At 40.2% G+C, this 27,614-nt stretch overlaps 3 protein-coding genes across 4 annotated transcripts; 1 reads left to right on the top strand and 2 right to left on the bottom strand.

Moving 5' to 3' along the window:
• Positions 1-95: 95 nt before the first annotated feature.
• On the bottom strand, positions 96-2,350 carry LOC145487977 (uncharacterized). Its single transcript, XM_081466740.1, has one exon. It carries the CDS (start codon positions 1,237-1,239, stop codon positions 412-414), a length of 828 nt encoding a protein of 275 aa, XP_081322866.1. The 5' UTR covers positions 1,240-2,350; the 3' UTR covers positions 96-411.
• A 2,609-nt stretch (positions 2,351-4,959) lies between these two features.
• LOC145487246 (RYamide receptor-like) lies at positions 4,960-7,995 on the bottom strand. The gene has a single exon (XM_081465973.1). It carries the CDS (start codon positions 7,658-7,660, stop codon positions 6,593-6,595), a length of 1,068 nt encoding a protein of 355 aa, XP_081322099.1. The 5' UTR covers positions 7,661-7,995; the 3' UTR covers positions 4,960-6,592.
• A 4,872-nt stretch (positions 7,996-12,867) lies between these two features.
• On the top strand, positions 12,868-26,988 carry LOC145487974 (cytoplasmic dynein 1 intermediate chain 2-like). Of its 2 annotated transcripts, none has more exons than XM_081466737.1 (16): positions 12,868-13,250; positions 14,009-14,168; positions 14,551-14,632; positions 15,306-15,369; positions 16,000-16,060; positions 16,611-16,700; positions 17,326-17,488; positions 17,812-17,911; positions 18,145-18,270; positions 18,811-18,957; positions 19,656-19,769; positions 20,260-20,393; positions 21,059-21,203; positions 21,749-21,889; positions 22,639-22,764; positions 23,093-26,986. In XM_081466737.1, the coding sequence occupies exons 1-16, from the start codon at positions 13,170-13,172 to the stop codon at positions 23,225-23,227; spliced, it is 1,869 nt and encodes a 622-aa protein (XP_081322863.1). In that variant the 5' UTR covers positions 12,868-13,169; the 3' UTR covers positions 23,228-26,986. The 2 variants fall into 2 exon arrangements, with proteins under 2 accessions (XP_081322863.1, XP_081322864.1); XM_081466738.1 differs by lacking the exon at positions 12,868-13,250 and adding an exon at positions 13,257-13,509 and having other exon boundaries at positions 23,093-26,988.
• The last annotated feature ends 626 nt before the right edge of the window (positions 26,989-27,614 follow it).

Here is a 27,614-nt window from a genome sequence, read left to right as displayed (position 1 = left end):
TGTTGTTGTCTCATTGTGGGTATTAAATCCATAAGTAGTCTAGTTGTAAACAGATATTAATTAAGATCCCTTTATGTCTGATGAGGATAAAAACTCTCGTGGCTCTTGAGTTTTGGATTTTGGAATTTGATGACGTCACGTGAAAACGATCTATCGCAATGTAATGGTAAAATGAATGTCCTAAAAAGTTAAAACAAGAGTAAATTCTGCCATAAAACTCTTCCTGAACAGTTGATCTTACAACTACAAGTGTTAACAGTCCAGAAAGTTCCTCTCTGCAACAACACAGAAAATGTCGATTATATCTTACAAAGTTAAACCGGAAGTGTTTGATCGCCTTTTTTAAACCCGGAAGTTGTTCTTGTACTTGTAGACTTATCTTTCGCTACTCAACAGCAGTTTAGTATCTGGTTATTTAAAAACATACCGAAACACTGCGATCGCGAGCATCGCTACAACAAGGGCAAGTAGAAATCTTTCCAGTCTGAGACTCATAAAGTAAGAGAAAGCTCCAGTTAATCCACTTGTTGGATTGTTTCGAGATGCCTGCTCAACTGCAGCGCTTGTGTAGTCCTCAGACACTGACAGAGTCCTGTACAACACTCGAACTTCTGTCTCCCTTAGTCCGTTCTCTCTAACCGCTATTTCTCTGGCAAATCGTTTAGCAAACTCTAAACAGTCGTCAATGATCAACCGATACCGCGGTGGAACTACAGTAAGACAGAGCAACTGAAGATAGAAGTACGCCATGGCAGTCTCGCCAACATAGAAACTCCGGGATTTCTGCAACCAGATCATGTAGTACATATTACGAGCCAAAATATACTTAGTGCTGGAGTCATCCAGGCAAACGTGATATTGCTGTAGTGGTATGGTGGTAGCCATTCTTTTAGCAGCTTCGCTGTCCTCCCTGAATGTGAGAGCAGGCCCATCTATCATCTGTCCCCAAACAGGCGGAAATAAAAGAGTATCGAACAGTTCTTTATCAACAACAACGATCGATGCATGGCCTTTGAATATTGTGATGAAAACATATTTATCTTTTTCTGGCGACATCTCTCTTTTGGCTGCTTCTAAATCGAAGACACTTTTACCTTGTCCTCGCAAATGCTGAGCAATCTTAACCATGTTTTCCTCAAACAGACTCTTGTCAATGTTTTCTCCGAACAACACTTCCTCGTGTTGACTGTCCGCCATTTTGGAACCTGTAGACCGGAAGTAACATGAAAGCGAGACCATCTGCCCTTCGTGGCGTAAGGACCTTACGTGCAAGGAAAAACTTTCTGTATATTTTCAGTGAACATTAACTAGTATTAGTTGTTATTTTCATATTAAATGCTGACCAGTTATTTTGAACCTCGCTATTTCAAATATTTTTTTTCTTTTGCTCCCGGGTAACCCGAAAATACTGACCCCCGGTCTGCGGACCCCGACAACGGACCGGGTCCGCGGACTACCCTACGGACCGGTCCATGGGCTACCCCTACGGACCCCCTCTACGGACCACCCTAAAATAGTGTAAAAATAATAAATAAAGATTTCACTTATGGGTTGTCTAATAGATTCAGACTCGTGTCGGTGATTTTTCGAGTGTTACACTGTGCAAATGTGACAGACTTGGGTTTTTAACACCCCATCCCCCCTCCCCCCCCAAAAAAATGCCTAAAAGCTATTTTCAGCGTAAGGAGATGCCGATGGCAAGAGGGAAAGGTCTTACCTTCCATTCGTAGCTCAATCTGGCCATGGAAGATATAGTTTTAGGCTGTTTATTCTTAGTTGTATCTGTTATTCCACTGAGCAAATTGTGAAGCCTGGAACGAGTTCACGAACCCACGGGAGAATGGGCTGAACAAAATGGCAGAGGCGGAAAGAACACAAATTTTGAGGCTTCCCGGAGGCTTCCCCGTACGCGTCTTTCGTATACTTTATGGCCACGGCGAAGGAAACAATGTGTGAATCCAGGTCTGTTACATCTGCGCAATGTAACTTTCGAAATTTCGCCGTCACGAGCAATCTATAAGACAACCCGTAACTGAAATATTTATTTATTTATTATTTTTATTATATTTTGGGGGGTGTTCCGTAGAGGAGTCCGTAGGGGGAGTTCGTGGACCGGTCCTTAGGTAGTCCGCGGACCCGGTCCGTAGTGGGGGTGTCCGCGGACCGGGGGTCAGTGTTTTCGGGTCACCCTTTGCTCGCAGAAAAAAGAAAAAACGAAAGCCAATGTACTCCTCGCTGTGACCTTTCTACAAAGATCTACAAACGGTTTATTCCTGTTCAAGTGTTGCATTGTATCCGTGCATGCTGCATGATTACAAGAATCGAAGTACCTACTCAGACTTCAGTAATTTCTTTTGTACTATTATTATCACAGCAGTGGTAACCTCTAATTTATGAAACAACAGAATGACGGCACATTTAAAACACCCCATCGTGGAGTCGCTAGTTTTGTTTTGAAAAGTTTTCAAACAGGTCAAATTTCAAATGGGGGGTACCAAATTATGCTAACCTAGGCCTTTCAATCGTGTCATGTGTTGCCAATATGATCATGGATTTCAATAGTGACTAAAAATACATCGTGTAAGGATTCCCGACCGCACATATAAATAAATGAAAGAACGAATGAAGGAAAGAAAGAAAGAACGAACGAACGAACGAACGAACGAGCGAACGAACGAATGAATCATTACAAAATAAATTGATATGAATAATGACAAAAGACATTGAACTAAGGTCTGACTGCTGTCATCATATTTTGGTGGCGAACAAGACTTTCAGTAAGTTTCCAAAATGCCTTTTAGGAAACTTGAACAACTTATATTTAATTTCTAGCCTATGGAAAACTGCATTCGACTCTAACTTCTTACTACATAGCGGAACTGATAGTGCCCTCAAAAACTAAATACAATGTACTTGTTTGCACATCACAGCCGAATTCCCTTGGCGGAATCAATCATTGACCACGTTAGTTTTTGGGTTCAGCTGAGCAACGTAAGTTACTCACGGTGAGATAACTATTAATTTAAAGGGAGGCGAATTTTTCCTCAAAATCCAGTTAGATTTTGTTTTTTTCGAGGCAGGGTATTCTACTTTTAAAATCACTGTGGGAGGAAGCAATGGAAAAAATCGTAAACGAGCCGCGAAAATGGCGCAGGCTGAGTCTATAAGTGGAACAAACAAACAAAAGTAGAAGTGGTTTCACTCAATCGTGGGAGTTTACAAATACGCGATTTTGCAGTTGTGGCTTCGTTTAGTATTGCTTAGTAAATCTGAGCACAACATCTTTTTAAGATGTAAACAAAAATTTCCCCTGCTTGTTTTCTTTTGAATGTATTCTGAAGAATCAACTTCTAAAGCAAAAATCTCAAATCAACCAGAAATCGCACGAAAGAGGTAACTTTGTATTTTCATATACCGTAGGAGAACTTTAGGGTGTTGAAAAATGTATTCTTATTGAATTTTATACCTCTTCCTCTAAATACGTGTATTGAAGCAACTTATCTTTTGTTAGTGCGGTACTTTCTTTGCATCACAAAACATATAAATATCGATAAATACACGCAAGTAAAGCAACGTTTACAGTGCAGTGAAGATACCTACAGCCCTTCGCTTTGTCTTGAATTTGACCTCAATGAAGGTAGCCTTCAGTTTTCAAAGTCCTAGCTGCAAGCTGTTTATGATTCGATCTAAGTTTTAAGGGTCTGTCATGTTTAGCTACAACTTATAACTGACTTAGCCATCTGGTGAAATTATTTGCGCTACTGAGTAGAGTTGTTTGGCCTCTTAAAATAGCGATTAAAAGACGGGTGTTAATGCTTCAGAACTTATGATTATCAATTTTCTTCGAAATTGATTTTGTTGTAATAATACCGGATGTGGTCTATAGCTCAGTGTTCTTGCAAACACCTATTAGTGTAAAACTATTAGCGTTCTATCACGAATGCTGCTCACTGACTGGCTACGCTACTCACTATCTATTCTGTTGTAGACAGTGGGTAGCCTAGTAGTGTGCTCTTATTAACGAAATGGCGGCCTCTTCTTTGCGTTTTCGAAGTGTCTGTGAAGAGGATTTAGATAACATTTCGCTCTCGATTTCTATCTGTGATAAAAAATTTCGAACTCATAATCTAACTGTTAAGTACCACATGTTATAGACCACAAGATAGAAGGGTCTTACCGTTGATCAGCACAAAACATGCAAATCTCGGCATGATTTCAGTTGTTCTAAAAAGGGACTTATTTCAAGTTAATGATTAAATAGCTGGAAAACGTGGATTGTCGAGAATCCTGTGGAGATTTCATCGTTTTGAGTTTTCAGCCGTGTACCCTATTTTATCTCTCGCAGTGTCCTCAAATAAACAGGCATTTGCCACAGATTTATAGCTTACGAGTCCACTTCACCATAAGGTTTTTTTCAAAGGTTTGAAAGGACGATTTACTCTAAGGCGCTGAAACTTTCAATAGCAGTTCCTTCATTCTCTGCAGAAATTTTGATATGTCAATTGTGCGTCCATCACTTTTGACGTTGCCATGGCAACCGTCAAATTTCATGTAGTTCTGGCCAAAAAACAACCTTTTTGAGATAATTCTGTATTTTTTTAGCTTTCTTCATCAAATTGCGGAAATTCATGAATTTCTACATTTCATAAGCATCGCGGCTTGATTTTGTATTAATTTCCGTTATTTCTTGAGTTTTGAGAAAATAGTAAAATCCAAGATGGCGAATCCTAATGTCGTCATTTGACGTGTAATGACGTCATAACTAATTAAATGATACCATCTTGTTGAGCAAGCTCAGGGCTATCTAATAGCTGCTAATCAACGTAAATTTATTTCGCCCTACCGTAACAGAACGAAAAACCAAAGGGGAGTTCCATCCACCCCTCCCCACCACACCTTGTACCACTATGGGGGTATCAGGAGTCATGGGCTCCTGGTGTATGAGTTAGCTCGTGTAAGTCCGAGGGTTAAAGCTATTTTCCGCTCTTCGACTTTAGCACGTGGTGAAGTGAAATCTGTTTACCAACGATAATATTCATTTTATTTGCTGAGGATCTCTTTTCCGTCCATTGAATTGTTTAGTCTTTTTGTCTTCTGATTTATGTGTCATGTTGACGTTTTTGAAGTAAGCCTTGTCTGCTTTCAACGACGACAGAGTTCTCAGCTGTCTACCATATGGTCGTAGCCAGCAAAAAATAAATAAATATATATATATCACTGAGTCATAAAAAAAATTATGACAGTTGCAACGCCCGTGGTTAATTTTTTATTCCTAAGTATTTGGGGTGTTTATGATGACTATAAACAACAAAAACGACAGAAAATGTGACTGAGGTAAATGTTCCTAGGTCTTTCTAGCTACCGCCCTACACATAAGGTGACAGTTTTTACACAATTTCATTTCTCTCCCCCGCAAAGGTTCCGCAATTTCATTAAAATCGCTGTTTGCACTTGAAAGGAGTAGTGGAACCTCGTTTCAACTTGTTCTTTTTGAAATACAATTCTCTCGGTTTAGCTTCATTCATTCGTCTTCTATAAGACATAGATCGACCACTCAGATGCGTTAAATTGAACCAACTCTGATGGAAGTTGTTGACACAAGGTGTTTATTTCATTTTATTTTTAAAATACTTCAGGGAAAATGTCAGTATTGGCTGGTCTCTGGGTGCTTTGAGGGTTTTAAATTAATGCAAATGTCAGTCAATCTCCATGTTTCCCGTAAGCAAATAAAACTTTTTATTTGCATAGTTTTAATTTCAAGTCGACTTAAAAGTCCAATACAAAATATGTTTCGTGCAATATAATTCATACAGCATAGGTAATATCACTGAACATAAATTCATGTCTAATCGCAATATCGAAATAGAGTTATATATCTCGTTTAAACAAACCACAAAAGAGTAAAAGATTTAATTTTATAGGAAGCTCTCTGCCATTGAAACGAGTTATTATCCTTTCAACCGCCGTTTTTTTTCCACATATGATTTCGCTTAATGCAGATAGATTATAGGCGGAGAAGTCAAAACCTATTAAATGCAGGGAAACAAAAAACGAAATCTTTTCCTCCGACCAGAGAGATTCAAAATAAAAAAAAAAAAGAGTGACGAAATTAAGTAAAAATCGAAATCCTTCCTTCCTCCAAATGGCAACACATTGCCGCTGGCAACTTATTTTCGTTTCATGCATGTAAAGGCCAAACTAAGTATTAAAACGCGTGCTGTCATTTCCTTCCTTCGTGTGACAAAAATCTTCTATTATTGCTTCGCCCTTTGTTCTCACGAATTTAATTTAACCAACAATCTGTTTTCAGGTTTGCCCTGAGCTAACGTCCTGTCAGCTTGAGCTGCTTTTGAAAAAAAAAAAATGACATAAATTACCTAGCTCTAATTTGAGCCGTAAAAAGTGTTTTTTCCAATGGGCTTTTTTTATTGATCACTAAACTGAAATAGCTTTCGGCTACGATTGGAAACGACAGTATTTTAGGCAGTATTTTATTGGTTAAGTCCACTTTTTCGCTAAGGATTTTAATTTTGCTGTCCTAATGGTCTTGGAAATAAACTTTCAGTTTAATAATAAATGTTAGTTGACCGTCTTATATCTTCCTGGTCTCTTCAAATTCGCTCGATTCCTGCTTGAGGCTAAACTGGTCGCATCGCCCGTTACGGCTATACAACTGATTTCTTTCTGCCCTAGTGACCTTAACTGAGGTGTGGCCAACACGATTTCTCCGCCTCCTCTTGTGGAGGCCGGGGAGAAGTTTGCTCAGCACAACAAGAAAACCCGCGCGAAATTGCTTCTTCATGCAGAAATAGATAACAGGTTTTAGCGCACAGGTCAAAAATACTGCATAGGTGGCCATTAAGGAAGCCTGTCTGGGCATCTCTACCCCTCCAGCTGCGAGCAGAAAGAACAACAGCATCGGAAACCAGCATAGCAGTACCATAACAACCACAGAAAACAGTGTCTTCGCTGAGTCGATTTCTTCCGACGCGATGGAAGTTGCGGACGGCAACGATCTCATACGTTTGTTTACTTTGATCAGGTCCCTCACTTTCACAAAGCAAGCAATGATAACCACAACAGGCAATCCGATCACTAAAAGGGTGAAAACTGCAGCGTAGGGCAAACTTGAACCAAAATACACAAAACACATTGCGTTTCCGGGCAGGAAGATAAAATCGCCGCCTCCGACCAAAGGCGGAAAAGCGGAAAACAAGGCCAAGGTCCAGATAGCGACAAGCATCCACGCGATATTTTTCTTCTTAAAAACGCTCATGTACTTTGAAAGGTTCGTTATCAAGAAATATCGGCTGACGCTTATGGTTGCCAGAGTTACTATTGACACTGTCAGAAGAACGCATGATATGTACGCCACGAATGAACAAAGAAGGTCTCCGCCGATCCATCTTCCCGTTATCAACACAACTAACCCGAACGGTACGCAAAATAGAGTTGCTAGTAAATCGACTACGATCACGTTTAGAAGCAGCAGATTATGCCATGTTCGAAGGCGAGGACTTGTGTGCATAATAAAACACGCGAAAATATTGCCAATAGTTGACGCAAGAAAAATAAATCCCAATACAATTGCCTCGATTACGACGAGGTACGCCGGTCGCTGTTCCAAGTCTCTTGCAGCTTTCCAGCTACTCACATTCATGTCAACGTTAGATGAAAAATTTGCTCCACTTTCAGTCCGCAGCCAATTAACTCCCCGTCAATATTGCCGGTGAAAATACGTTTACAAAGTCGATATTTCCAGTATCCACTCCGTGGGTCCTCCCGCTCATTTAATTTCCGTCGTTGCCATGGCTGAAAATTTCAGCTTTCTTCGATGGTTTTTTTTTCTTTGTTTAGTCGCGCACTCGATCAACTTGGCATCTAACCTTGTCGATAGTATGCTGCTGTCATAACGCCATAAGCTGCTTGGTAGAAGAGTTTCAAGTGTCTTGTGTACCGTACGTCTTTTTCCGTACTTTTTTTTACCTGTCAATAACGCTACAGCTGCCAGCGATTCTGAAGTCACTCAATACAGAGATGCAAATAGGATTTTCTTTCTTTTAGTCCTAATTTGAAAGTGATATTAATCGTAGGTCCCTGAGATTCATGTTAGGATATCGTATTAATTTTTATGGACAAGACAAAATAAAGTGAACCTTTAATTAAAATGGAATTTGACCATCTGTATTTGCCCTGGGGCAGCTGTTTCTACAACTGTTTTATAGCTCGAGGATGACGATCTAAGAACGGTTTAACTGATTTTTATTATTATTATTATTATTATTATTATTATTATTATTATTATTATTATTATTTTTTTTTTTTTTTTTTTTTTTTAAAGCAGGGGCACCCAAGAACGCCGTTTTTCACGTTTTGAAACCTTCAAGTCCAAACTACCGAGAATTTTGCTTTTTTGCCGTGTCAGCTTGTCTAGTCTAGTCAAAACGATATAAGTTTTTGTTTTTAAAACTTATATCTATGTCAAACTTATATCCCGTGACTCTCGAAAATTTGTCAAGGTTCAACTAGCATCTAGTAATCCTCGATCTTTTTGACCCTGAAAATTTTTAATCCATTTGCTTTCCAGCCGAAATTTCCGGAGGTATATTGGTCAATGTAACGCTCTTCATTTGCCTGGAAAAACCGGTGAGAATTCTCCGCTAAATGGAACAGTACAAATTTAGTTTTCCTTAAAAAGGAAACATTAGACGGGAAAAGCGTGTACCATTTGGCAGCATTTGAAAACCTTCCGGATGGAAAGGACTGTTCTGTTCCATTTACCACCGAAACAACAGCGCATTTCATAAAGAGGCACGAGGGTATTCCAAATTTTCCGAAAACTGATTTCGAGTACGTGAAAGATTTCCCACCGGAAAAACACAGTTTTCCTTAAAAATGGAAGTACCCCGGAGCACCCAGGTTTCGTCTATAAACCCAAATTACCAAAATAAGATCGAAGCACACTTTTTGGGAGACACAAGTCTCAAGATAGAATATCAGCGATAAATATGAGTACAGCTGTGCGGAAGCCGATAAGGGTCTGTCTCTTCCCAAAAATATGCGTAGTCAATTATTTGCCTTCTCTCCCGGCCATCGATGCTGAATTGTTTGGCGTTGTCTTACGCAAGTCAAGCGCGGTGCCAAATCAGGTTTAGTGAGAGAAGACGACGAATTTTAAAAGTACTACCGGTTCAAACCTTGCTTTACTTTCATAGTGCCTTTCTCAAACCGCAATATCCCGGCGGCAGTAGCTGCCCGTTCGTTTCCAATCTGTTCTCGGCTTCACCGGAAGGGGCTTTAACTGTAAGTATCATTTCACGCAGACCTTTTCTCCCCTGGTGTTGGGGAAGTGTGAAAATGTGTCAAACTGCAGGAGATCAATTTATCCTCGCTTCGTACTGGCGGCGTGTTAAATGTTGTAACGCCACTTTGAATCTCCGATATCAACTTATCAACACCTCTTGAGGTGGTCTGGTAGGATAAAATGCGTACCGAAATTAAAACGTCGCATATTTTATTATCGGTTTTAAGCCGGTTAAAAAAACTTTCAGGATTCGAGATGATGGATCCGATTTAAGCTGGATATTAGCATCTTTAAGATCATTTTCGCGCGGAAAGCTGCATTTGTGGTTAAGAAAATTATATTCCGGGGATTGACGAATTTCATTGTTTTGATGGCGAAACACGCAATCACAAACTCTACGCTTGAAATTTGGACCACATCCATGCATGATAGTTTGAATACAAAAGTTAAGTAACCAACTTTTCTTTACATATATCAAAACGCATTGGCCGTAAAGGTCTGTGTGAATTTCCCATATCTGCGACATCATGCAAAGAAACGCGTGGCTTGTATTTTGAACACATATATTTTCATCATGTCGCATTTAATTGCGCTGAAAACGCAGACCTTGCAGCTTTGTAAATGCGCCATATTATGATCAGCGAAAGCTTCTTCTCGCCCTAAGAAAGCCATACGTCCTCTTATATTGCATAGAATAACAAGATATATCTAACACCCGCCGTGTGAGCAAGTGTGAGCCGTGTGAGCTTCTCAGTGCTCCGTGACATCATGGCATTATTGAACAGACCTGTAAACTAAAAAAAAGAACTCTTGATGAGAATGGTAAATAAACGTGTTTTGTTTTGTGTTGTTGTTGTTGTTGAGGGTGATTTAACAATGCCATGGCATCTTACTCACAGAATCACGGGCGTGTCACCTAGTGTTTCTGTTGCATTGTTAAAAAGCACTTAGAAGTTCTAGACACCATGGCATTATCAAAGACCCACAAGTTCAGACTGAAAAAATGAACCCTTTTATTAGAATGGTGATTTCATAATGCCATGGCGTCTAACTCACAGAGTCACGGGCGTGCCACCTTGTTTCTGTTCCATTATCAAAAAGCACTTAGGAGTTCTAGACACCATGACATGATCAAAGACCCACAAGTTCAGACTGAAAAAATAAACCCTTTATTAGAATCAAGATGATTTCATAATGCCATGGCGTCTAACTCACAGAGTCACGGACGTGTCACCTAGTGTTTCTGTTGCATTGTCAAAAAGCACTTAGGAGTTCTAGACACCACGGCATTATCAAATCCTCCTCACTCAAACCAAATAAATTCCTCCCAGCCCATCATTGATCATAACTTTTGAAACCAAACGCGCCATCAAGCCAATAAATAGACGCTAACTTACCTTGTTCCACCAGCCGGTCGGACAGCGGGAAAATATGGTAAATGTTTCTTTGTTCATGGGTCGGTCCACACACGGACGAATATACTGCCGCGAATCAGCTGGGGTCATATCGCTCAGTGTAATATTTTGCTTTTTGAGGAGTAAGGAAAACTAACCTGCGATCAAACGCTTTTTTGCTAACGAAAGCGGGACTTTCATTCGGAAAAAAAGCCTGTTCACAAATTAAAACCAGAGAACGATAACAAGCTTTGTTGGTTCCTTCTATTCAAGTAGTACCTTCTATTCACGTAAGTTAAAAACACAAGCGCTAATTCCCTATTAATTTTTCATTACGCTCTTCTTTCGCTCCCTGCGGTCTGAATGCCTATCAATATATCTTTATTTAGTAGAGACCAAAGTAGCTAACTGGTACAGTGTCCAGCAGTGAAGAGTTATCTGCCATGAAAGTTCAGAATTACCTTGGTCCCAGAGGTTTTTCTTGATTTTTCTTCTTTTCACGACTCATGTTTTCACCGCTTCGCGGCTCTCTAGCAGCTCTCTCATGCGGAGAAAAATCAAGAAAAACCTCTGGCACCAGGGTAGTTGAGAATCGAATTTCTTATTGATTCGACAAAATGTGTCAAGCGGTGACGTGTGAATGATACGTTACATTCGTTTGCCAAGGTCTCCGTAGCATCGTAATGCGCGATCCATCAACGCTTGTATTGTATTATATTGCGTAATCGGGTAACTTTTGTGTACCCATGGCCGCCGGAAAGAACCAGTTGCTAAGGCTTGAGGGTTTTCATGCAAGCCCAAAACAAAGTTTGTAAAGGTCGTTGTATTTCTATAGCCTTTTCACGGGGCTCTGTTACCCAAACATTTCCTTGAAGTTTGACCAATATAGAATTTTACATGTGCATAATGGTACTGGCGTGAAGAAGCCGTATAGTACTACTACATTCGCAATAGTGTTAAGGGTTCCAATAATCAACACAACAGACTAAGAAAGCCCACCAGGTTAAAACTTCTTTTATTTTAGTGCTATTTACTTGACGCCTGCCCAGGGGACTATTACCCAGAGGATGTACATTGCAATGTCATGTTAGTCGCATTAATGTTTTGCTTGAATTCAATATTGTGACAGTCCAGCCAAATGTGGTTCCGCAATAACTTATCTTCTTCCCTAAACGGGCCTTACCTTGGTTTTGCCCATGGTCATTCGATTGTTTTCTTAGAGCACTGATGCCTTCCACTTCAGTCGCATAATAGACACGCGCCAATTCCACAGCACAAGAATGTTCCTCTCCTTCTTTTTGTCCACGAATTTCTCGTATTTTCTCGTCTCCATTTGTTTCTATTGTCGCGCATCTTGCGTTTTCCCTCAAGTGAACTGTTTTCACGCAACTTTTATGGACGATCGATCAGTTTTTCGGAAGGGCGCGCTTTCCTCTCGTTCCCGACTCTATGGTAAAACATATCATCGCAAGGTTCTGTAGCTTGTTTATGTGCCCGCGTTTCAATGCATCTGACTCCTTATATTTAAATTCGAACGGGCAGCGGCTCATCGCTAAACAATAGTAATAAATTAGCTGGAAAGCAGGAAAGCGGGAAAGCTTTGTCCCTGGCGTGAATGTACGCAAGATTTAGGAAGATGCTACTTGTAAGAAAAAGCAACACTTCTGACGAGCTTGTTTTCTTTTCCTTCAACGTGCTAATTCCAGCAAAATCGCGCAAATTCATCTTGTTTTGATTCATTTCAAAAAAAAAAAAAAAAGTCAAAGAAGGTACGTGACCGAAAAAAGCGTCATGCGATCTTGGTACAGTGTTGGTGGCTACAAGGCTAATAAAGCCGACGCTTATCTTTATGTCCATTTTTTTTTTTCTCACAAGGTGACACGAACATTAGCATTAAGATGCTGCATACTTGTTTAATTCGGTTAAGCTTAAGTTGTAGCTACTTGTTATAAAGTTTTCTGAAATATAAAATGCATTTTCCTCGAGTTCCAATATCATCCGACTTACGCACCTTATTTATTATTTCCTTATCAGTGGTCCCTTGAACCGATTACGTCGTGTTCATTTGCAAAGTTTGACAAGCGATGACGTGTCATTGATGGGTAAAATTCCTTCAGCTGACAATTGATACATGCATAGGTCTGTTGGTGTTCTGGTTTACTTTTAGTTAAACAACATTTCTGTCACAAAGCGGCAAGATTATGACACCTTGCGGTAAACATGATAAAGTAACCTGGAGCGTTACCAGATACTCCAGATAAAAGCCCATACAAAGCCTTAGGAAAGTTTCCTAAGGCTCTGTATGGGACAACAGGAGGTACTTACAGTGCACGTGTTTTCCGTCCCTTCATCTTTAGTGCTGATAAGAGAACTGGGTACGAGCGATTGAAGGTGTTGTTGTCGGCCATATTGGATACCTGCTGAAGTACAATATTTAACCAAGACTCGTTGTACGAAAAGGTTCGAGAAAGATGTCTGATCGAAAAGCTGAGCTAGAGAGAAAACGAAAACGCCTAGAAGAGATCAAGAAAGCCCGAGAGGAAAAGAAGAAGGTACGAAACGTGGAAGAAGAAACAATTTGCTTAATTCAATATTTGACTTGAGCTAACTGATTTTGAAGACTGGATCGAAACTGGTCTGGTTTTCGTGATTGGCTACATTTCTGCGATACGTGCTATGCATGAAAAGCTTATCTTTTCATTTGCAGTGGATATATGGGTGATTTTTGTATGTGGAAATACCTAAGACTTCTGTGCATGCAAATATCGATTGGATGGACCTGTTAGGTCGTGAGTCATACCGTATGTACATGTAAGCTTATGTACGTGTAATTTGCTTGATATCAGTTTAATAGGTAGCCAGGTAACGGCAGAATGTCTTGCCAACTGAGACTCTTTCCTGAAGAAAACCCGACAGGACAGATTTCCGTATAGTCCGATATATACTCAATTGTGCATACAATTTCTCTTAGTATCATTTTGACATGGACGGCAGTAATGAATGGGACAAAACCTACAAAATTGTATGCATGATTAAGTATGGAATTATACCGAATTCTTGCTGACTAATTTCCTCAGAATATTAGGATCATATATACAGGGTCGTCGGGTGATTATTGTACTTGTACTGTACGATCGAGGTTGAAAATAGTCGTCCAATGTCGTATCTAAGACCAAAAAGATTAAAGAAATGTTTGGACCGTTATTGGAATTTCCAGAGGAGTGGGGGGTCTTAGAAAAAATCCCTTCTATGAGGGGGGTATGGATATTTTCTAGAACTACAAATTCCTTCTCACCTTGGTTTGTAACAGGATTTAGAGCACAGTAAAGTAGCAGCCACTCCAAAGACTATCACTAGTGCTGCTGCCTCAGCAACAGAATCCAAAGAGACTGATATTGAGAGAAAGAAGAGAGAAGCTGATGAACTGCTCAAGGGAATTATGCCTGATGATGTGATCGATGGCTCAGCAGGTTACTTTTATACTCGTCATTAGAGACTTTAAGAATGAGTCTTTTTGACAATTTTGGCAATTGCATGTAATTCTGCATAATGAGTGTAACCATGCTAACAGTTCCTAAATAGTTTTTTAACCAGGGTGGTCCTCGAGTGTGAAATCTGTATGATTAGTAAAAACCATCCAATTAGATCTGTGATGTGCATGGAATCGATGTCGTCAGAAAGGAATTTTTCAGCTGGATTGTCAGATTTTTGGGTAGCTTCAAGTGACTGGAACGATAAAACTTGGCTATAAAACTTTTTGACTTGATTGTTTTAACTTCTACATGCACACTGTATCTATTTAGTACATGTAGCAGTTCTAAATAAATTGAAAATATTGTTTTTTTCTGGCAGTGTCTCCACTATTACAGAAGTCTATGAATACTGAAGCTTCCAGCCCAGGCAAGGATGTAACATCAAGACCTTATGTATCACCGTAAGTCAAGAATATTTTAACAGAGTTCCATCAGTGAAATTTATAATATTCAGAGCGACATGTATGTAAGAAGGTCATCACAGGTGTATGTGAAGAGGCACCAAGGTGGGGGGGGGGGGGGGGGGTGCAACCTGGGAGAATAGAAGCAGGGGGAGGTGGGAGACAGGAAAAGGAGGGATGTAGGGGTTCTCAATGGGCAGGAAGCAAGACAAATGGAGAGTATAGACCTATTAATAATGTTAATCTTAGCAAATTATAAAAAAAAAAAAAAAAATTAAAAAATTAAAGAAAATAAGACATTAAAGACCTAGGAATGAGGTGTCCTGACACAGCTTTATCGTTGACTAACATGGTTTTTGAAGCCTTTCAGTTTACTTGGGTATGGGAACAACTTCGAGAATGAGGAGTGAACATTAATTGAGGAGACATTGGTTGGGAGGCAGGAGAGTAGGGTACGGGACATTTTGACAGCCTCGATCCCCCTCACCATAGTGACCTGTTACCAAAAAACGTTATTTTTGTTACTAATAAGTATCAATGTACCCATTTTGTTCTTGATAAGAAATGCAGTTTTATTTTAGCTTTGGAAGGAGTATTTCTCATAACTTATTTGACTGTAAAGCAAAGTTCCTCTGAAACTAATTTTCAACTCATTCTGGCCTGGTTTTCACAGAGAGAAGAAAAAAGCAGTCAAATTGGGTGTGTCTCAGCTTACACAGACAAATATTCCACCAAAGGTAAAGGTACCTTTACAAGTAATAAACCTATGCTTACATTGGAAAACTGTGCGTCGAGGAGTTATTTCCCATTGATTTAAAATTTTCAACCAAAGCACTCCATAAGCAAACACAAATGGCAGTTGAAGTAACGACATGTACATGTTTTTACACACTGTCAGGTGGAACCGAAAAGGCATGAACCCTGCAAAACCCTATGAGACCCTGAAAAGCATGGCCATCTAATTACAAATGTTGAATTCCGTGTCATTGAACCCAAATCCATCTAGCTAGTGACAGGGAGGAGGAGGAATGGAACTTGGGACCTCTGGATTACAAATCCAGCCCCAACCGCTAGGCCACATGTGCTGCCTCCAGTTATATGCAACAATACAATGTTCAACCATGTACATGTACTCGTCAGAAATCTACTTGTAATTGGATGCTTCTGTCTGTTAGTTTTATGTACATGTACAGTGCGACAGGGAACGAAAGAGAGTACAAACAATCTGTGCACATATTCCTCTTACTACTGCATCCTTTAACTTGTTTCAAGTCCTTTTGGTCCTGGATCTAGACAAACTCTTCACATTTTTCTTTGTCTTAATTTGGTATACATGTTATTTCTTTCAATGTGGTTTTCTTCTTCAGGAACCTGTCTTATACAACAAAGAGACACAAACTCAAAGTGCTGAACCAGAAGAACCCCCAGGTGAGTTTTATCATGGTCTGATCTAATTAACAAATGATTTCTGCAACATTAGGCTTGGCTTATGGCAGTGTTCACATCGGTTTTACCGCAGCTTAAAAAGTGATCATCTGTAAACGAGTAACTTATTATGATCATGTGCCTTAATAGTCAAGAGTCAAGCTAGCCAGATAGAAAAGAAGGTGTCCAAAATGTGCTTTAGGGCCTGCTCAACTGAAAAATTTAAAAAGCAACGTATGAAAAATAAAACAATTAAGCGGACATCCACAAGACACCTGGACACCCATTTGGCCAAAAGCCCGTAGCCACCTTTTACAAGCATGTTTAAAACACAAAACTACAAATATTAGATGCGTTGGAGAAAATGCTTTGAATGATGTAGCTGCTCTTGTTTATTGCATTCTCCTTGCCATTATTGTTATTCATTATTATCGTATTCTTTATTTTTATTCTTTATTCAAATCCTGTAAAAGGGTCATTTTGGTACTTTGGTACTTTGGTACTTTGGTACAGTCAATTTCAATGTGTGTGTGTTTGTTTTTATTATTTCTAGATGAATTTGAAGCCTCTGCTATGCCAAAGGCAAAGGAGACAGACGCACAGTCAGAACCAGAAGATGGAGAAGAAGACAGCAGGGAAGAAGGTAAATTCTTGAAATATTCATCCTGCTTTAACATTACTGATTGTAATGCAGAAACTCTGGAAGTATGTAGGTACACTGTAGATCTCAACATTACTCCCTAGTTTGTATCCTGTATTCATCTCATTTTCAAATGTCCTTTTTGAGGTCCCCTGTTGAGCAGTCAGTCATGTTTTTCCTTGTATTTGGCCCACAGGCAGTTGAAATACTGTTGAAATTCTGTTGTAGATAGTGACTAGTGTAGCAGTGCACGCTTGTTAACAAAATGATGGCCACTTCGTTGTGTTTTTGAGGTGTCTGTGAAGGGAATTTAGATCAAGTTTTAAATGACAACTAGATTTATACTATAAAACAATTAGATCATTCTCTCCCTAGATTTCTATTTGTGATAGTTGACCTGGGCTGTGCCCTTGTCAACTATCATGCGACAGAAATCTCGAGCTCAGGATCTTATTGTTTAATAGAAACACAATATTAATCCAATCAGTGCGTGTATTTTCTTTCGGCTATTTTCTAATATAAGAAAATATTGCATATGTATTATTAGTGTAGAACTCTTACATTATCCCATAGCTATTCCTCAGCTTTTCGTATCTATTACTGTAAGGTGTATTTTTTTCCATCACAGTTACAGTTATAGAGCTTAGTGATGAACAAAAGGAACACATTTTGAATTCTGGTGAATTTAGCAAGTTCTTTGACAAAGCCACCCGGCTAATGGAGAGAGCCTTGTGTGAGACAGTGGATATCACATTTGACTATTCTGGCGCCGAGACAGAAGACATGGAGGGGTGGGTATATTATGTTACAACTTCTCAAATAATACTACCCTGGGTAGTGTGGTTGCTGGGAAGGAATCGCAAATAAAAAAAGGAATGAATTCTTTGTGAGATGCATCCTGTAAATTTTTTTCTAATTTTCTTCAAAAAGTGATATATCAGTGGTTCTCATGTGACACAAGTCTTGTTTTAGGATACAAGTACATGTAATGCCTACATCTGTACTTTGAATAACAACTTCAAGGAGAAAAATATTAATTAATTAATTAATTGATTAATGGAAAACATTAAAGTATGATTGTGCTTACCCATTTTGCTATTTAATTCTCTCGCAGAGATACACAGGCGTCTGGCAAACTGTCAATCAGTCGACAGTTCTTTGATGAGCGGTGGTCAAGGCATAGAACAGTGACATGTTTGGACTGGTCCACACAGGTAGAAGAGTGACTTACAGTACTGTTTGGTTGTCTACTTGTTCACTTGTGCCCTGACTGTGCTTAGCTCTTGGGAAAGATGCTCAACCCTCGCAGCTTCCATCTTCATCTGGGAGAGAAAGGAAGGGGGCGGAGGGTGGGGGGGGGGGGGGGTGGGGGGTCAAATATCCAGTGCAACAGTCCAAGATGATGAATACATTGACATTCTGTTTTTTGTCTTGTGTTGTATTCCAGTACCCAGAATTGTTGGTGGCTTCATATAACAACAATGAAGATGCCCCTCATGAGCCAGATGGCGTCGCACTCATATGGAACATGAAATATCAGAAAGAATCTCCAGAATACATATTCCACTGTCAGGTAAAAGAGTGCATTGAAGCTACTCCTTCCTTGAACATCTGGTTGAAATGCATGTGCATACATGTACATGTGCATACATGTACATGTGCATACATGTACATGTATCTTCTGGAATACAGTACGACAGCCCGTACAACAGCCTGTACTTGTGACAGCATTGAACTTTTTGCCCCCTGTGTTCTTGTGGTGTAAGGAGTTGCATCACTTCCTGTGAGTGGCTTTTTTTTTGAGGGGGGGTTGGGGAAGTGTGTTGTGCTGTAAATTTCTGCGCATTACGTGATGTAGTCCAGTTTTGGCCTTCTCTCTGTCACATAATGCAGTACTCTTGTGAGAGAATTGCATAAGAGAGAGAGGCTGAACTTTACTATACGTGATTTTGCTGTCTAGTTTAGTTTGCTTTTTCCATACACTTTAACACGTACCCCTGTCATTGAGACAAAAATGCAGGAAATCATGATCTGATAACAACATTGATTAATTAACGTGAATGTAGTGTTATGAACTTGCTTTCTCACTTGTTTTGAATCCTTTCCTTTTCAGTCTGGTGTGACATCTGTCACTTTTGCCAAGTTTCATCCTAATTTGATTGTTGGTGGCACATATTCTGGTCAAATTGTTCTGTGGGACAACAGAAGTAGTAAAAAGACTCCTGTTCAGAGGACACCACTGTCTGCCACAGCTCACACAGTAAGTCAGTCACTCACACTGGATTTTACCATCTGCACATCTCCTGTTCTAATTTTACCACTTATCTTCCCAATAGTGTGACTGATATTATCGCTAGTGCATTCCCTTATTGATTTGTTCATCAAAATTTATCTTAGTATCATCTTAATATGATGAATTTATAAAGGATGAAAAGGACTATTAGTAACATGTACATTGTATGCAGTCATCATTTCAATCCAGTGTAATAGTATATAATGCAAACTTGTTATTATTTTTATTTTCACCCCATTTTCCCGACAGATTTTTCAAGATGAAAGTTTAAAACTAACAAACAAAACAATACTAAAACAAACCTTTATAGTGCGCGCCAAAATTCCAGTGCCAGTTTGCCCCTTTTAAGAACATCGTGCTATTTGTACTTGACTAATCGCAGCTTGTTTTATTTCACATTTCCCTACTACCTTCCCTAGTAAGGTTTTACGCAACCCACCCACGAACCTTCATGTACCTGTTAAGAGAGTCGCAGCATGCATTTTGGCGTCTCAAAGCAATGAAGTGGCGGGCATGCTTGTGTCCCAAACCAATTCTGTGGAAGTTGAACTCTTTACCTGTGTAAACAATTTCACTGTTTGCAATAAATTTACATGGTTGCTGGCCATGTGAGTGAAAACACTCTATTCAGTAACCTCAAGGGAAGTTTTTTTTTTTTTTTGCAGCACCCAGTGTATTGTGTAAATGTTGTGGGAACTCAAAATGCTCACAATCTGATCAGTGTCTCTACTGATGGTAAAATGTGCTCCTGGAGTCTTGATATGCTCTCGCAGCCTCAGGTATGTGTTGACTACAGTCTACTGTATCTGGGGCGGATACAGGATTTTAGAGGAGGGAGTTCAAGATACGGACTGCTGAAGACAGTCCCCTGTAGGGGGGTCCAAGTGCATCCTCCCCCGGAAAATTTTTAAAATTGGTCCTCAGATATGGGATTTGCGGTATTCTGAGGCCAAGTCAGCATGTGACTTGGGGGTTTGACCAACCCCCCGAACACTTCTAGATCCGCCCCAGTGTATGGTTAAAAAGAAGGGAAAATCATTCCTTTATTTCAACTGCCAACGTAAATTTTCTTTGCTCTCACGATTATTACGTGAACAGCTCGTGCTGGTTCCCTGTGAATAATTAAGGTGGCCGAACACAGATTTCGAAAACAAACTACATGTATTTTGTCAAGTCTTTCACATTGTTTCTACATGCATCTTCGGACGGTGTAGTTATTATCTTTCTTACATCAATTTCATTCTTGGATTGTCATTTTATTGCTTGCAGGACAGCATGGAGCTTCAGTTCAAACAATCCAAGGCAGTGGCTGTCACGTGTCTGTCGTTCTTGGCTGGCGATGTCAATAACTTCGTGGTTGGAAGTGAGGAGGGCTCTGTTTACACGGCCTGTCGACATGGAAGGTAATTTGAATACATTTCTAGAGACTGCAGGCTAAGCTTAAAGGACCTGTTGCAAAACAACGAGCAAGGTATTTTGCAGTGCTGAGAGAGTCAAATGTCTTGCCTTAGAACACAGCACAATTCAATGAAAGTACTCAGACAGGGCTTGAAACAAGGCTTCTTACCCCAGAGTGCCAATCATCAATCAATCAGTCAGTCATCAATCAATCAATCAGTCATCAATCAATCAATCAGTCAGTCAGTCAGTCAGTCAGTCAGTCAGTCCGTCAGACAGACATTCTGTCAGTCAGTCAGTCAGTCAGTCAGTCAGTCAGTCAGTCAGCCAGCCAGCCAGCCAGTCGGTCAGTCAGTCAGTCAGTCAGTATGTCAATCAGTATGTCAGTCACTCAATCAGCCTGTCAGTCAGTCAGTCGGTTGGTCGGTCGGTCGGTCAGTCAGTCAGTCAGTCAGTCAGTCAGTCAGTCAGTCAGAACGGGTGTAGCACACACAAGTTTGCGATTAACAGCACTGTGACCCTTGGATTTACAATCAAATTAGAATTTAGTTCAAAATGTTGGTTTTGTGGAGAAAAGAAAACGGGACCTAGAAAAAGGATAATGGAAAATAATTGGGTCCCTAGAATAGAATGGGCTGTAAAGAGATCTTTATGTGTTTTTGTTTTATAGCAAAGCGGGTATCAGCGACATATTTGAAGGTCATTACGGTCCGGCCACTGGTATTGACACTCACTCAGCAGCAGGTCCAATCGACTTCTCTTACCTCTTCTTAACATCATCCTTTGATTGGACCATCAAACTCTGGAGTCACAAGGTGAGTCAGTGAAAAGTACTTAGAAACGACAACAACTGTAAGGTGGAGAAACTTACTTACTTACTTAATCTTCCTCGTTCCCTGTGCGACAAAGGCTATTATGGCAACAACACACACACTCTCTCTCTCTCTCTTGTGCAGAATGTTATGCTTTGCCAAGGCACAAGTGAGGGCCACAAGTTTGTCAGCGAATTTCTACTGTTATGTGTTAACCCTCGATAAATAGAGGCTTTATCTTATTTTATCTTATCGCCCCATCTGAGTTTTACCGCACTGAGCCATGACAGTTCGGCGCTAGCTGGTTTTTGGCCGACCAGGTTTCCTTTTGCCAGGTGGTGTCTATCGCAAGGCAACCTTAGAAATACGAGCCCAAATCATTTTAAGTAGTTGACCCAGCCGTAGGGTTCCCAGAAAGTGGCGGAAAATAGAGACTTTTGTCCTCGCACTTTAATGCCAACTATTCTTTCCTCAGCTTTTCCTACGCCTTTTAAGCAGACTAAGGCACATTACTGAAGCTAAGTTATTAGACCTCTTTTTGTTTTTAGAACCCACGCCCGCTGTACTCTTTTGAGGATAATGGCGATTACGTGTATGACGTTCAGTGGTCCCCAATCCACCCTGCTTTGTTTGCTGCTGTGGACGGTACAGGGAGACTGGACCTGTGGAACCTTAATAACGATACAGAGGTAAATCTTGATTAACGTTTGCTTGAGGTTGATGTTGCGTGGAGACTTTGTTAATGGTAATCTTAATTCATGTTACCGAGGAAGTGACATTTGAATTGACCAATCAGGATTCAGCAGGGGAGAAAAAGTGTACGGTCCTGACGTCAATGTTCGTTAACAGGAAAGGCATTGAAGTCGAGCAACTTTCTCATCAGTCACAGAGAGGACATTGAATATTCAGGAACTGTAAGGGATTTAGAATTCCAGAAACCATTTCATATTGTAAAAGGTGAAAAATATGAAACGTGTTGTGTCTCCAAGTTTTTACTTTGGCGCCAAAAATGGGTCGTCCGCGTCCGGCAATTTACTCGTAGTTTGTCCAGTGTTACCAGGTAGGAAAACACTTGTGTAATTTTGAACAAAATATGATGTTCCTCGTCAAATTAAACCCAGAAATCTCGAGTTAAGTATTAGAAAAGGCCAAAGCAACTTTAGCATTGTCTTTATTTTTCTTAGCTTCCAAGAAAAAGACTACGATCGTGTCTTTTCGGTAGGACGCATCGCTTTTGACTGCCGCTTGTACTTCGGGCGAAGTCGCCCTATGCAAGGATGTGTTTAAAGACCCACCTTTTCCTCGTGCCAAGGCTTCGCCGGCTAAGACGGACAGGTGGCCCTGGGTACGAGAACCCATCAAAAAGCCTCGCACAGAACCTGCCAACACGTCACTTATGAATATTTTCGTAACGCAAGCCTGTTTGTCCTCTTTGTAGGTGCCCACAGCAACCACGAGTTCAGAGTCAATGACGTCACTAAACCGTTTGAGGTGGACGCATTCTGGTCACCAGATCGCCGCGGGCGATGACGATGGGCATGTGTTTATTTATGACGTCGGCGAGGTAAGTACAACCTTAAAAGGAAGTAAAAATTAGTGATAAATACAGTTATTTAAAGGAGCTCAGTTACGGTATTTTGAGTTATTTTGGCCACATACAAAATTACCTTTAAATGGTAGGAAACCTGAAAATAACAGTTTAATAAGATAGAAAAACACCAAAGAGATAATGATAAACCATAAAGGAACAAGGATGGCTAAGGATGGAGAAGATTAACACGGATTACAAACGACAAATTTGAAAAATTGAGGCTAAACTTTTCCATATGCGCAAACCGTGACGTAGCGCCTTTAGGTTCATGCCTATCTTTTTTCTGTCTCTTTTTTTCCAGCAACTAGCTGTCCCAAGAGCTGATGAATGGTCCAGATTCCAGAACACCATTCAAGAAATTCAAGCGAATGCCTCCTCTAACATTGGTGAAATCGGTTCTCCAAAAATGTCGCCGTCCAAGTTGCCATTTAGTTAACTACACAGCAGTTATAATATTGTGAAAATATTACTGTAATATAACAAAGCGGAGCCTGTAGAGCTCTGTTTCAGGGGAAACATGTATTCGTTACAACCAGGGTATTTATGTGACGGTCTCGGGATGTAGTCGTTTTGATTGTCAACTGAAGGACTCCTTGAAAATGTGTAGCTTCGTTTGCCGCCTTGCTTCTTCAAAACGGTACATAATTATCTTGTTATTGCTTTTTGTTCGCGGCTTCGCCAGTCACTGAAAACCCAGATCAATTATTGTAAGTTAATGTAGACAAGAGGCGGACAGTTCAAAAGTCAAGGAATTACCTGGTTTATGCGTCTGTAGTTGGCTAAGCAGATTGGAAATCCATCGAAGAGATGTCAAAACGTTTTACGCGTGGTTGTTAGTTCCTTTATTATAGGACTGATAAAATTACTTCATTGTGTGGCCGTGAGTAAGCTAATTTATCGTTGACTTTCATTTGCACTGCAGTTCAAATTAATGCGCCCGCGTTCGTAATGTTATAAAAGCTTGAGCAATTGTAAAAGGATTTACACTACTCGAGATATTTGAGAACTCTGATATTTACACTGGCCTGTAATTTTTTTGGAGAGAATTTGCTAATATCAAGTGCTCCTAACATAAATCGTTACTTCATACTTGCACTCGCATTCGCAGGATTTGCCGCGCACTAGCGGATTTTTTGTCGTAGAACTGCAGATTTCTAGTTGGGGTCAAATCGGGTTAAAATTTGTCGGGCCATGAGCTTGCCGCACACTGGCCGATTTTATGTCGCGACTAACCGCGTTGAGGCTTGGGGCTGAGTCATCCAAAATAAAGATGGCGCCTATTCCACTGACGTGACTCTCATGACATTTCCTAATTGGTCGAGGCGCGCGCGAGCCCCGACAAATGGTCCTGGTCTACCGCAAACTAGCCGGCAAGGCCCAACAAGACATTTTGAGATCTAGCACTGTTAGATATCGCCCGACATGCCCCGATCTTGTCGCAGACTTGTCTGAATTCACCGCACACTAACCGACAAGTGTGTTAAATTTTTTGTAGAATAGTGGCATAAGTTAGTCGGCGCGTGGCGCTTGAAGGGAAAAAAGCCTTAAAATAATAATACAGTGAAATCTCTATTAAGTGGACCTCCAATTAAGCGGACTCCCGAAATTAACGTGTTATATTTCCCTTTATAGCGAACCCCTGTTCAGCGGACACCTTTATTAAGCGGACACGGACACTAAAATAAATTGTATTTGACTAATTTCTATTGTTAAAAACCGGACTGAATTGACCATGTGGCATTGATTGATTAAATGTATTACAAACAAATTAAAGTTGGTAATGAAAGCTGATGAATTTGAACTCTGGATAACTTCGTTAACAACCTGGAACTTTATTACAGTACAGAGGAACGTTGAACGTTAATTGTTAACAAACATAGCGCAACTGTTGTAAACCTTTATTAAGCGGACACCATGTATTAAGCGGACACTTGAGAAGGTCCCGAGGGTGTCCGCTTAATAGGGAGTTCATTGTGACTGGCCTGTTTACCCGCGCTTTTTTTTTTGTTGTTGGTACGTGAACTACTTTTAGAACAAATAAATCAATCGGAAAGCAGGAGAGGTTTCGAACTATAGATGAAGGAAAGATATTGGATGGGTGGTTTAGACTAGGCTCGATTTCCGACATTCTTTCGAGTCTTGTCTTCGTTCCACCCTGGGAGAGGAGCTCAAGATCCTCTCAGCAACAGCAGCTGGTAATGGAGCCTATGTCTAGCTCAAACAATTCCCTTTTTTACATCAGGACTGATATAGCAACTTGAAGTTCGCTTCTCAGGAATGTTTATTGCTCTTGCCTGTTTCAGTCCGGCTCGACCGCAGGCATCCTTAAACTTTGCTTTGTGTATAAATAGTGACATATTGATAAATAAAGTGTAGCTGGTGTCGCATTCCGGGTTTTCTCTCATCTAGGCACAGAGGTGAGGTGGCAATTTGTCGTGGTACCATCGTTAGTCTAAACTAGCTTAAATTGAGCTGACTCCTCGTTTCAATATAGCTTGGATGGCCTGTGCTCATGACAGGAAATGCAATTTTTAAAATTCCCGAAGTAGAATGAGTAGTGGAGCCTGCACTGACCTACCGTACGTTACTCTGGAACCCGGATCTTCAACAGCGTCAAACAGTGTGAGGTATGGGTACGAGAGTACGTTTGAGTGTACTGCGAAGAAATAATGACCTATCGAAACGTTATTGTTGACGCGGCGCAATAATTTAACAGCCCAGATTTTTGATTTCATGTTATACTCTAAGGACCATTTTTTTTCCTCACAATGTTCATTTCGACTTCATATCGGACATACAGTCGAACCTCCCGCAAGCGCTTACGGGAAGTGGTTACGAGAGCGAAGACCATATTTGGTTAAAATTTTGCGTCATTAACATATGGTGACTGTAGAGACTTACCCCATGTTTTAACTGTTTTGTTCATGCCAAAAGTTAATCTCGAGAAAAAAATCCTGTACTTCCCATTTAGAAATTCCCGTCTCCTGCACTACCCAGGACTGCGATATGGCCACAACACCTTATTATCCAATTTACGTTCTCTTATCTGTCGCGTGGTCGCTTGTAGGAGGGCAAAGACAAAAGAAAATTTCAAACTTTAAGCCCTAAAAGTGGTCGCGGTCACTGACGAGAGGTGGTCGCTTGCAAGAGGTTCCAAATATATTGATTTGACTTGAAAACTTTTGGTATTTTGGAAAACTGGTCGCTTTGGAGGTTGTCGCTTACGAGAGGTGGGTTCGACTGTATATACCAAAAATGCGTTTTAAGCTTCTGAGAATACAGTGGAACCTCCGGTTGCAACCACCTCTCGTAAGCGACTGCGAAAACTTTCAGAGTTAAAAGTTTGACATTATGGTTTGTTTTTAACCTCCCGTAAGCGACCACTTGACAGATAATAACTAGGAAATTTGGAGGTCTTCAAGCAACGCGTACCCAGGCTCTCAATGTTATCGGCCAAAAGTTTACATCTTAGTGAGTGACTCATTTGCATATTCTGCCCCATCACAATAGTCGTTCCTACGCTTCGTGTATCCACTACTAAAAAAGGGTCCACTTGCAAAAATGGGTCACTTTTGTAAAAATGGGTCACACTTGCAAAAATGGGTCACTTTGGTAAAAATGGGTCACACTTAAAAAAAATGGGTCACAATTAGAAAATGGGGCATACTTGGGAAAAGGGGTCACACTTAGAACAACGGGTCACACTTGGAAATAGGGGTCACACTTAGAACAACGTGTCACACTTAGAACAACGGGTAACACTTGGAAAAATGGGTCACACTTGGAAAAATGCGTCAAACTTAGAAAAATGGGTTACATTTCGAAAAATTTGTCACACTTGGAAAAACGAGTCACTTGGAAAAAGGGTTACATTTGGAAAAGAAGAGTTGAACTTCAAAAAATGGGTCACACCTGGAAAAGTGGGTCACACGTGGAAAAATGGGTCGCACTTGGAAAATGGGTAATTCTTGAAGAAATGGGTCACACTTGGAAAAAGGGGTCACACTTGGAATAACAGGTAACACTTAGAAAAATGGGTCACACTTGGATAAATGCGTCACACGTTGAAAAATGGGTCACATTTCGAAACATTGGTCAGACTTGGAAAAAAGGGTCACACTTGAAAAAATGGGTCACACTAAGAAAAATGGGTCAAACTTGGGAGAAAAAGCTAAACTTGGAAAAATGGGTTACACTTGGAAAAATGGATCACCCTTGGAAAATTGAGTCACTCTTGGAAGAAAGGGTCGCCGTTTTAAAAATAGGTCAATCTTATTAAAATGGGACGCTTTTGAGAAAAAGGGCCAAACTTGGAAAAATGAGACACACTTGGAAAAAAACGGTCAAACTTGGAAAAATGGGTCAACTTGGAAAAATGGCTTTCACATGGGAAAAAGGGTTACACTTGGAAAAATGGGTCACATTTAAAAAAATGAGTCACATTTCGATAAAAATCACATACTTGAAAAGGTAGGTTATATTTCGAAAAGTGGGTCAAAACTTGTCAAACGGGTCACACTTGGAAAAAAAAGTGACACAATTGAAGAAAAAGATTACATTTGGAAAAATGGGCTACGCTTGGAAAAATGGGTCACACGTGAAAAAAGTGGTCAAATTTGAAAAAATGGGTCAATCACATAAAATGGGTCACACTTGGAAAACTGGGTCACACTTGTAAAACGGTGTCGCAGTGTAAAAATTAGTCAACCTTAATTGCGAAAAAGGGTCTCATATGGAAAAATGCGTTACACTTGGAAAAAAAGGGTGACACTGAAAAATGGGTCAAACTTGGAAAAATGGGTCACATTTCCATAAAAGGGGCA

Source organism: Orbicella franksi, chromosome 5 (genome assembly GCF_964199315.1).
Source record: "Orbicella franksi chromosome 5, jaOrbFran1.1, whole genome shotgun sequence".
Taxonomy (NCBI): domain Eukaryota; kingdom Metazoa; phylum Cnidaria; class Anthozoa; order Scleractinia; family Merulinidae; genus Orbicella; species Orbicella franksi.
This window is presented reverse-complemented; position numbering and strand designations above follow the sequence as displayed.

Excerpts from the sequence above, each read along its gene's own strand:
- LOC145487977 (XM_081466740.1), bottom strand. The coding sequence starts at position 1,239 with ATGGTCTCGCTTTCATGTTACTTCCGGTCTACAGGTTCCAAAATGGCG.
- LOC145487246 (XM_081465973.1), bottom strand. The coding sequence starts at position 7,660 with ATGAATGTGAGTAGCTGGAAAGCTGCAAGAGACTTGGAACAGCGACCG.
- LOC145487974 (XM_081466737.1), top strand. The coding sequence starts at position 13,170 with ATGTCTGATCGAAAAGCTGAGCTAGAGAGAAAACGAAAACGCCTAGAA. Across the intron at positions 18,958-19,655 it reads TGTCTGCCACAGCTCACACA|CACCCAGTGTATTGTGTAAA; the intron begins GTAAGTCAGTCA and ends TTTTTTTTGCAG. Across the intron at positions 21,890-22,638 it reads ACCTTAATAACGATACAGAG|GTGCCCACAGCAACCACGAG; the intron begins GTAAATCTTGAT and ends TCCTCTTTGTAG.